Source organism: Dasypus novemcinctus, chromosome 10, assembly GCF_030445035.2.
Source record: "Dasypus novemcinctus isolate mDasNov1 chromosome 10, mDasNov1.1.hap2, whole genome shotgun sequence".
NCBI classification, from domain to species: Eukaryota; Metazoa; Chordata; class Mammalia; order Cingulata; family Dasypodidae; genus Dasypus; species Dasypus novemcinctus.
Window position 1 is genome coordinate 73,735,545 of NC_080682.1, and position 10,770 is coordinate 73,746,314.

At 47.0% G+C, this 10,770-nt stretch overlaps 1 protein-coding gene across 1 annotated transcript; it reads left to right on the forward strand.

The window, feature by feature from the left end:
- Window positions 1-280: 280 nt before the first annotated feature.
- On the forward strand, window positions 281-5,428 carry DBX1 (developing brain homeobox 1). The gene is made up of 4 exons (XM_004459808.3): window positions 281-688; window positions 1,354-1,455; window positions 3,381-3,583; window positions 4,023-5,428. The coding sequence occupies exons 1-4, from the start codon at window positions 322-324 to the stop codon at window positions 4,383-4,385; spliced, it is 1,035 nt and encodes a 344-aa protein (XP_004459865.1). The 5' UTR covers window positions 281-321; the 3' UTR covers window positions 4,386-5,428.
- Window positions 5,429-10,770: the final 5,342 nt, after the last annotated feature.

Sequence of the window (10,770 nt, forward strand, 5' to 3'; positions counted from 1 at the left end):
AGACTAATCCAATCATAAATTGCACCCCTGCGCCAATCAGAGCGCCCAGCGCCCCCAGCGAATGAAGCTCGAGTGGAGAACTTTGTTGAACTTCATTGTCAGAGCTGTCACTTTTCAAAGAGCTTTAGCGGGCGGGCCCTATAAAACCATCACGTCGAAGGGAGGACCACGGAGGACTCGCAGACGCCCAAGGGGGATCGTTACTTGAACGTGTTTGCCCAGCCCAAGAAAGAGGGCACCGCGGGGGCGGGAGGGGCGGGCAGCGAGGCGTTTACCCTCAGGCCACTGGAAGAAGTGTTGTTCCACTGCCCTGCGCCTACCATGATGTTCCCCGGTCTCCTCGCGCCCCCCGCAGGGTACCCCAGTCTCCTGCGCCCCACACCCACCTTGACGCTGCCCCAGTCCCTGCAGACGGCATTCTCCGGCCACTCCGGCTTCCTGGTGGAGGATCTGATCCGCATCAGCCGGCCCCCCGTCTACCTACCCCGCAGCGTGCCCACGGCTAGCATGTCGCCGCCCAGACAGGGGGCCTCGGTGACCTTCACTGACACGGGGGCCTCGGATCTGGGTTCCCCCGGCCGGGGCAGCCGGCGTGGCGGCTCTCCTCAGACTACCGTCTCCTCTGGCAGCGAGCCCACGTTTCTGAAGTTTGGGGTGAACGCCATCCTGTCCTCGGCTCCCAGAACTGGTAAGTTGAGAGCAAGATGGCGAGAGCGGGTCCAGGTGCCGGGCATTTGCCAGATACCTCTAGAGTCAGTTTCCTGTACAGAGCGGGGACCCACGCCCCCACCAGCGCGAACACGTATGCACGAACCCCGAGGCCCCAAGTCAGGGAAAGTGAGACTCGGGTGCAGGGAAAAACCACCAGGCTCGCGCCACCGTTCGAATGAACTTGAGTACATGCAAGTCGGAGGGAGCGCACGTTTCCCTGCAGTGGTGATACCCAGCTTGTACCCCTGGGGGTCTGCCTTTCTGCCTTTGCTCTTCGGGAGGCAGGTTTTTTTCAACCCAAGACGGTGTATTTATTAGATAATCGCCTTATGGATCTGCCATTCTTTTTTTCCCCTCCCAAATCCTATCTTTCTCGTTATTTCCTCATTTAGGGATTGCCGTGTGGGTGTGGGTGTGTGTGGGGAGGGGTATGGGACTCTGAGGTCTATTTTGGGGAAAAGGGAAGAATTTCAGTAGGTGAGCAATGTAAGGAAAAGATTTATTTTTACTCTGTTAATACACTGTGGAAGATGACTTTGAAACCAGCGGAAGTGATAATCATGACATGTATTTAACCTGTACAATAATTAAGTATGTAACCAAATCCCCTCTCTCCTTCCTGCCTTCCTCTTTCTCCTGCAGAAACATCCCCAGCCTTACTCCAGAGCCTCCCTCCCAAGACCTTCGCCTTTCCTTACTTTGAAGGCTCTTTCCAGCCTTTCATCAGATCTTCTTATTTCCCAGGTAGGTCTCGTCCCCCTTACTTGCACGAGTCTGGGTGGTGTCCCAGCCTCGGCCCCGTCATTCCCTGCCCTGAAGCCATATTTCTCCGTCCACCCCCCGGGGTTATGCTCTGGTTCAGAGGTTGCGAGGCGTACAACATTCACGAATCCGTCGCGCCAATTTGATGCCCTATTTAGCACAAGCAGTGACTGCTTGACACTTTGCACCAATTCCCTGCTCTACAAATTAGCAGGAATTGTCATGGTCCCAATTTGAGGCGGTTCCCTTCCCGGCGAGGAGCTGTTGGCATCCCTTCACGCCGCCGTTTTCCCACAGAGTCAGTGCACTTGGCCACGATTCCCCACAAAGGTTTCAGCACCATGACCAATTGGTCAGCTCCTCCGGGCAGCCACACACAGACCAGCCCTCGCCCCTCCACGCCGCCACGACACCTACCAGCCGGGGCTAATTTCCCTTTAAGACTCATTCAGGGCTTCGGGTTTTTCAGAAGACCACATAGGGTGCCCTCTTGTGTGGGGTGTCTAGGGTCGTCCAGGGGGAGGAAGATAGATCTTCCCCTAACCCCAACTTGATATTTCCAAATTGATTTCCCGATCCCTTCTCATACCCCGCCCCCCACCTCCCCGCAATATCTTAAAGAACTCTGTGCTTGTAAAAAGAAGCTGGAGGAAGCCCGTGACTGGGTCCCAGTCTAAAGGAGAAACACCTTAAGCATCTTCTATGGGGTTTTCATTCTGGAATCCCAGTAGTGATTCAAACTATGGCTCAAAAACTCCACAACTGATCAAAACCCAGGAGGGGTTCAGGGGAGCTCCTATAAAGAGAAGACAGTGGGCATGGGCGGTGGGGGGTGGGTAAGACCTGGCCAGCACTCCCAAATATCAGCAAAAGAAATAAGCATTGATTTTTAAAAGGGGGAGAGAGTATTCACCAACCACCCCACCACCACCATTCATGCTGCTGCTGATAATGGAATTTGCTCCCTTTCTCCCTCATCTCAATGCTCTAACAAAAACAACCCAAGCTTTATAAATAGCTTTTCATGTCCATTTAATGAAAACGATTGGGGGAAGAGAAGACTCTGCCATCAGTATTCTCCCAATGGTCTTGGCCTGCAGTTGTGTTTAGTTTGAAAGTGTAAATCTCTTTTGTCCCAGTAATATATGGCTTTCGCTGCTTGTCCTCAGTCTTTTTCTGTTAGTTCATTACTACACAATTACCATTCACGCTTCATTAGAGTCTCTGTCTCTTTTTGGTTTTTTTTTTCTTTCTCCCGTAAAGCGAAACTCTCCCCCTTTTTATCATGCCAATACCCATTGGGAAGCGGTCAATGTGCTAATTAGCTGCCACTTTTCATGTATTCGGGCTGAATTCTTTACATTTTGTGGGGGAGGGGAGGAAAGATTAATATATATTTTTAAAAGATGACTACTGATTAGTTTTTTTAAAAAAAAAAGCTCTAAAGCAGAATCCCCTTCCAATTAAGTCAGTAAAGCACCTCAGTTTCATCTGAAAAATGCAACAGCAACCGAGGTGATAAAAGCTTAGGGGTGAACCCAGTTGCCTCAGTTGTATATTTTACTTTTATTTTTTGTAATTTATTTTTATTGCTATCTTAGCTGAGGTGAGCAGGTTTGCTTCCAGAGACATTTCAATGGAAAACCGAAACAGGCTTTGTGGGATTGTTTTCTGTGTTTCGGTGGTTTTACCTAATCCAGGCTTGCAGGGCTGAAAGGGAACGTTATTTGGGCGGAAGGAGCCTTTCTCTCTCACAGGTTTGTAGGTTCGTGGCCTAATCTCCAGGGGAGAAAAAGGAGAGCTTTCAAAGAGATGAAGAATAAGGGAGGGAGGTGGCGATGGAGGTGCGGACGTGTCGCACCCCTCTCTCACTCACAACTTCACACCCCCCCTCCCCTTCTCTGCAGCTTCCTCGAGCGTTGTGCCCATCCCCGGGACCTTTTCTTGGCCACTGGCTGCCCGAGGCAAGCCCCGCCGGGGCATGCTGCGTCGGGCCGTATTCTCCGATGTGCAGCGCAAGGCACTGGAGAAGATGTTCCAGAAGCAGAAGTACATCAGTAAGCCCGACCGCAAGAAGCTGGCGGCCAAGCTGGGCTTGAAGGATTCGCAGGTGAGGGCCGGCTCCCAAAGCCGCTTCCAGTTCCCTCGCTTCACCTCTTCCCCGCGCGGGGTGCAACTGGGAGGGTTCTACGAAACCGCTGGAGTCCCGTTGGGCAGATGGGCAAACTGAGGGCAGTTTCCCCGCGGCTCCTCAGGATTGCGCCCCCCACTTCGAGCTCACCCACGATCTCCTTCCTCCCTCCGCCCACCCCAGCCCATCTGGGCCGCGTGCCAGAAGATGGCGCTAAAGGGGAGACGAGCTAAGGGGGAGGGGGTTGTTGTGACCCATCCCAACTCCCTTCGGCAGGCGCGGAGCCGCCGAGGCTGGGAAGTCAGGCGCGTCTCCCTCTCCCCCTCCCCGTAGGCCCAGCCCGCCGCGCTCTCCCCACGCTTCCCCACGCTTGCCCCGCGCTAATCTCTGCTTCGCTTCCCTGCTCCCCCGCCCCCAGGTGAAAATTTGGTTCCAGAACCGACGCATGAAGTGGCGGAACTCCAAAGAGCGCGAGCTGCTGTCCAGCGGGGGCTGCCGGGAGCAGACCCTCCCCACCAAGCTCAACCCGCACCCGGACCTCAGCGACGTGGGCCAGAAGGGCCCCGGGGACGACGAGGAGGAAGACGAGGGCTCCGGCAGCCCCCGCCACCGCCTGGCCTACCACGCGTCCCCCGACCCTCGGCACCTGCGGGCCCCGCGGCTCCAAGGGCCGCTGCCGCCCTCGCCGGCGCGCTCGAGCAGCCCCGGCAAACCCTCGGACTTCTCCGACTCCGAGGAGGACGAGGAGGGGGAGGACGAGGAGGAAATCACGGTTTCCTAGAAGTCCCTCCCGCGCCGGCGTCTGTTGTCAAGTGCTCTGACACCGAAGAGGGGGTCAGCGCGCGTGCTCGCTTTGTCCCCACGGCCCAGCCGCGGCCGCCTCCCTTGGCCGAAGCTCACCTCGTCGAGCGCGCCAGCCCCTTCCGGTGCGCGAGGGACGTTTGCTTGTCCCCCACGCGCTCACAACCGCCTTCCCCACCTAAGTTAACTTTAGGTCTTGGGTCCTGGCCGTAACTTTTCCGCGGGGCTCATTTCTGTCTCGTTTATTGCAAACTGTTTTAAACACAGTGAGAGTTCTGCGCCCCCAGAGCCTGGGTTCTGCGGCCTAAGAATTGAGGCTCATGTTGTTATGGGCTTAGAAGCCAGGCTCTGCCAGTCCTTAGCAGCCACAACCTTATAAGGTAGGTTTTAGAGAGAAGGGAGTCAAAGAACCAAGCCCGTAACTCCAAGGCCCCTGACTTTGTAGGCCTCGTCGCCTCACTATCTTAGGTGCAACTCTCAGCAAATAAGTATCTGAGTCTTCTGGTCTAAGGCACAAAAGAAATACTGAGTCTTTTCTTTGGTATTACAAATGCTCTCTGGGAAGAGCAGTGAGTTCTCTAAGTGGAGGGACCAGTCAGGCTCTATTTGTTTAAACTAACTTTTGTTCCTTGATAATTTCTGCATCGGTAATATATGCACCAAGTATTCTACCTTCCCCCCTTTTATTATTTCCAGGGAGGTGTCCTTGTGCTGCATAGCGCCTCAGCACTGGGCATGATGTGGACGGAGAGAGAGGCCCACAAGCTTGATTTTTTTTTTTTTTACCAAACTTTGCTGTCTTTGCACAGCTTTTATGAACTGTACACTAATTTTGTACACATGTGTTGTATGGATATTTTATACCAAGGATATTGTGAATGGCTTATAAAGGATTGACTAGATTACTTTCTTTTTGCAATGGTTTGTAAACATAAAAATGTAGCTGTTTAATTGCATAACTTATAAATAAATATTTTGTATTTTTACCATGTACAGATTTTTATATATGTACATATGTATCAAATGAACAAATGCCAAATAAAAAGTAGAATACATACAATGGCCCAGTGATGTAATTAATTCATAGAATGTTAGAGCTGAATGGTCCAAGTGCTGGATTTTACAGAAGGTAAAATGAGGTTCAAGAGGGGAAGGCACTTGTCCAAGGCCACCCAGCTATTAAATAACCTCTCACTGTCTCAGTGCAGTGCCTTTTCTGCTTTGCTGTATGTACCGTAAAGTAACCATATTTGCTGTTACAAGTAGAGTAGCTCCCTTAAAATGGTACTAAAAATTCGAGGACAATCATCCTTCTCCCATTCTCTAAGGACTGAAATGATAAAATCAAAACGAGTTAGTATAAGTGGCTTGTGCTTCCTCTCTGAAGGCCTATTTCCTGGAGTCCCAAGTGGAACGAATGTTCTTTAAAGACTAGTTTTCAGTGGGGGTGATTTATTTACTCTAGGGAGTAAAGAACATCAGGTTAGAACCCTCAAGGGGCTTTAGGGAAACTATTTGAGAGATTGGACTCTTCCACATCAGCCACATGGACTCCTATTTCTTTGCTCTCCTAAATCATATCCTAGCAGTTGAGAAAAAAGATAGCAAGCTTGAATTTCTGTAGTTGGTATTACATTTGAAATTTGTATATATTCTATTTAAATTAATTCTCTTTTCAAAGAGTAGAAGCTTCCTCCACCCTAAGATTCTGATTATCCTCTCCTGCTGTGCCTCTTTCTGAAGTCTGATCACTGTTTTCATTATTGTTCATATCTGATCATGGGAAGTGAAAAACATCATTATTCAGGTAATTCAAGAAACTACCCACATTTTCCCCTCAGCACGCATGAACGTGCCTAGCACGGAGTCCTGCTGTAGGTCAGCATTCAGTCCCAATGCCTGCCTTCCTTTCAGACAGAACTGGCTCTTCCTAGACAGGGAAGTGTCTTTCTCGGAAAGCTGTTTTCTACTTTGCTGTGGCCTCCGGGGGGAATGTGGGAACCTGGCCAGAGGTGGCTCAACCTCCCCTCCTGCCCTCCCAGTCTGCAGTCCTTACAGTTAAGAGCTGTTTTCAGGGATGAAGATAGATTCATACCTACATTTCCAGGCACAATACTCTAGAGGTTTTAAGGGTATGCTCCTCCCGTATTTTTACCAGGCTTTACTTTTTTTTTTTTTCAAAAATTTATTTATTTATTTCTCCCCCCTCCCTCCATTGTCTGCTCTGTGTCCATTCACTGTGTGTTCTTCTGTGTCTGCTTGTATTCTCATGAGGTGGTCCAGGAACCAATCCTGGGACCTTCTGGAGTGGGAGAGAGGCAATCATCCTCTTGTGCCACCTCAGCTCCCTGGCCTGCTACATCTCTTATCATCTCTCCTCTGTGTCTCTTTTTATTGTGTCATCTTGCTGTGCTAGCTCTCCACGTGGGCCAGCACTCCTGCACGGGGCAGCTCGCCACATGGACCAGCTCGCCTTCACCAGCTGGCCATCAAAACCTGGACCTCCTATATGGTAGATGGGAGCCCAATTGCTTGAGCCACATCCGCTTCCCTGGCTTTACTTCTTGAGAACTGTAAGTGTCAGCTTTTCATATTTTTAATTTTTTTTTTAGCTGAGCCTCATAAGGATGAGGACCCTGTTGGTTTTGTGTACTTGCACCTCTACTGTCATGTAGAGTATCTTCTAGGTGTTCGATATGTTTTGAGTGAATAAATTAAATGGAGGGACAGAGACACTAGAGTATAGGCCATCAAACTAGAACTTATAACTCTTTCAAACAAATTGGAGGATTACTTAGGCTACAACCTGTGCTTGATGTGGATTTTTAAAAAAACAAATTTATTTATTTTTCTTTTCCTCCCCCTCCCCAGCCCTGCTGTTTTTTTGCTGTCTGTGTCCATTTTTCACTGTGCAATCTTCTGTATCTATTTCTCTTTTTGTCTTCTCTTTTTTTTTCTCCTCTAGGATTCACCTGGATTCAATCCTGGGGACCTCTGATATAGAGAGAGGTTCCCTATCACTTGAGCCACCTCAGTTCCTGGTCTCTGCTGGGCTTCAACTTGACTCTCCCCTTGTGTCTCTTTTGTTGTGTCATCATCTTGCTGCATGACTCACTTGCGCGGGCACTGGTTCCCTATGCGGGCACTCACATAGGCACTCTGGCTTGCCACATGGGCACTCGGCTCACCACATGGGCACTTAAACATGGCAGTCAGCTCACTGCGCAGGCACTGGCTTGATGTGCAGGCACTCATGTGTGCACTCAGCTCACCCACATGGGCACTTGGCTTGCCGTGCGGGCATGCTTTCTCTTCTTCTTTTTCACCAGGAAGCCCCAGGGATCGAGCCCTGGTCCTCCCATATGGTAGACGGAGGCCTTATCACTTAAGACACAGCTACTTTCCTTCAGATTTTTATCCTCACAGTAACATCTAAAGTAGATATTAGTATCCCCACTTTACAGGTGCAAAAATTGAAACTGGGGGGTTTGGTAATTTCCCCAACGTCATCCAGCTAATGATAGAGCCAGAAATCAAATTCAGGTTTTTCTTACTCTAATATACCAGGCTGCTCCCTTGATTAAACTGGTAAAAACACATTTCACAAATCCCAACCAACTGGTGCTCTCTACTAGAATTTGTTTTATTTTAGTATCTTGCAGCTAAATAACAATGGCTATTTAAAACCTTTCTCTCCTAAACCTCACTCCCTACCACCTCCTCCCTGTGGTCTAAACTAGCAATTCTCAAACATTTTGGAGTTCAAACCCATCTATATTCTTAAAAGTTATTGAGGCCTTTAAAGATTTTTAAAACGCAGGGCTTATTGATTGATGTTTACTTAAAAATTAAAACAAATTTAAAAATATTTATTTAATTCATTTTATAACAATAAATCAATTGCATGTTAGTATAAACACCATTTTCTGAAAAATAAGTACTTTTCCAAAGTAAAAATATTTGTGAGAGGAGCGGCATGGTTTTAAATTTCTGCAAATCTGTTTAATTACCGACTTAACAGAAGACAGCTGGATTCTCATAACTTCTTTGCATTCACTCTACATTCTATAAAAATATATTACAAATACATTTTCTTTTATTTTTGAATAAAATATTAAATTCTAAAATATAGAATTATAGAAATAGTAACAGTTTTAGGTAAAATTTTGAAAACTTAGAGACCATTAAGAAATTTTAAATATTATTGCTAAAACAGGATCAAGTGTATTTCTTGTGTTTTTGTGTAGATTCTAGGAAAACTGGGATTTCAACTAATAATGGATTGGATGATAATGAGGTTACAGATATTATAGCAGTTTATAACCAAAGAGAGTAAATAAAAGCCCAGTAGAAATATTGAGAACAATCCGCATTAATCTCTAAAAATTTACCTAAGTATATCCTAAATCTACTACCATAGGAAATTCTAGAAAACACAAACATATACAAGCATACATTCCACTAGCTGTCAGGAGACATCATCACACATGTAGCCTCTGGAAAACTCCACTGAGCCCTCAATGAGAAAATGAGAGTTGACCCTGTGGACTCCCTGAAGGATCTTAGGAATCCTCAGGGTTTCCCACACATTTGACAACTACTTATCTAAACGTATACATACACCGCTGAAGGGAGAAGTGAGAGAATACCATCAGGCCAACTTCCTACCACCCCACCTAAAAATATAACTGCAACCACATCCATGCTTTCTACTTGCCCCTATTTCTCTCTCTGCTCTGTGTCCACCACTGTCTTCCCTTAAGTAACCCCCTCTCCACCTACATTCAGTCCATCCTTCTCATTGCCTCTTCCCATCAGAATTTGAACATGCCCATCTCTGTCCCCACCCTCTTCTTCCTCAACCCTTACACCTCTAAAAAAATTCTTTCTCTCTCCTGTTCCCCTCTAGCTACTGCCCCATCTCTCTCAACTTATCAGAGCTATCTGGCCTCATCTTTGGACTCTTCACTCTTTGTATTTCCTTTAAATGTTGATATTCCTCAAGGCTCTATCCTTAGCCCTCTTTTCTTCTCACTCTTGGCGTTACCTGGGTAGAATCCTCTTCTCTCTGATTTCAAGTAGCATTTATAAGATGGCGATCTCCAGTCTAACTCACAAAAGGTCCGACTCCTCAGCTCCAGATCCAGATCTCAAAGGTCTTTGGATATCTGCCCTTCGGTCTCCCCCATACTTGTTAAATTTCACATATCCAAGACCAAGTGCCAGGTCTTCTAGCTGCAACACCCCATTCAAACAAAATGAAAAGGACTTTTGTCCCCAACTCCATGAATGCCTTCATATCTCTTGCTGAAAAGTTAGACATGAGTGTCATTCCTGACCTCTCCCTCTGTCTTCCACATACAACTAAAGACCGTACCCTGTATGTCCTTGATAGACTTTCTGCTCTTCTTTCCATTCTCAGTACTTATATTTAAAATAAAAGCTTTTTTTTTTTTGAGGAATGTACTATGTCCTAGGTGCTGTGACTAGCATTTTATATACGTCATCTCTTCAATTCACAGGAATCAGACCTAGAGACCTTCTTAGGTATCCCTGGCTCCAAGACCCAGATCCTTTGTCCAACACTGAGAGCATCGGGAAACTTTGTAGATAAACTTTGCCCAAAGCACTGAAGGATTATATGATTTTTCTGTGATAGGGAGAGGAAACACTCTGCCAGGCGACGGGAAGTAGAATACAAGAAAAGAGTAGAGGGAGGAGTGCTGCTGGAATGTGTTTCTGGACAGGGATGTTGTAGGAGATGTTTTTATTCAAGGTCAGTAAGTTGAAACAGGCAGCCACTATGCAAAACATTTCCAAAATGCCTCTGTCCTTTCTTTAAATATAAAGAAAAACAATAACATCCACTCACTGAGTCATAATGTGCTGGGCATTGTTCACTTCATATTTTTACTATACATACTTCACATCTATACTACAGCTTTTACAACCTGTCATGGAAGTATCAATATGGCAGAAATGGAAACTGAGCCCGACTTACTTCCCCATTTACCCAGCCATCTGAGGTGAGCATCGAGCATAATCTTTTTCTCTAAGCACAGGGACACCCTAGACACCCAATCTCCACCCCTTCTCCCTGCCCCATTGCCAACTTCACCCTCTACAAGGGGCCCTTTGGTAAACATTTACTCTCCTTCATTTAAAACGTGACTTTAGTTGGAGTTGCACAATCTGCATTTGGAAAGACAGATGGTATTAATTGACTTTAGAAGTCATTTTCCTGGCAAAGGCCTACATAAGTCTGGAACTTTACATTCTCCAAAAAAGAAAAATACGTCCTTAATTTCAAGTTGTCTTTTTTTTTTTTTAAAGAAAAAGAATGACTTTTGATGCTGATACAGAAA

Excerpts from the sequence above, each read along its gene's own strand:
- DBX1 (XM_004459808.3), top strand. The coding sequence starts at position 322 with ATGATGTTCCCCGGTCTCCTCGCGCCCCCCGCAGGGTACCCCAGTCTC. Across the intron at positions 689-1,353 it reads GTCCTCGGCTCCCAGAACTG|AAACATCCCCAGCCTTACTC; the intron begins GTAAGTTGAGAG and ends TTTCTCCTGCAG. Across the intron at positions 1,456-3,380 it reads CAGATCTTCTTATTTCCCAG|CTTCCTCGAGCGTTGTGCCC; the intron begins GTAGGTCTCGTC and ends CCTTCTCTGCAG.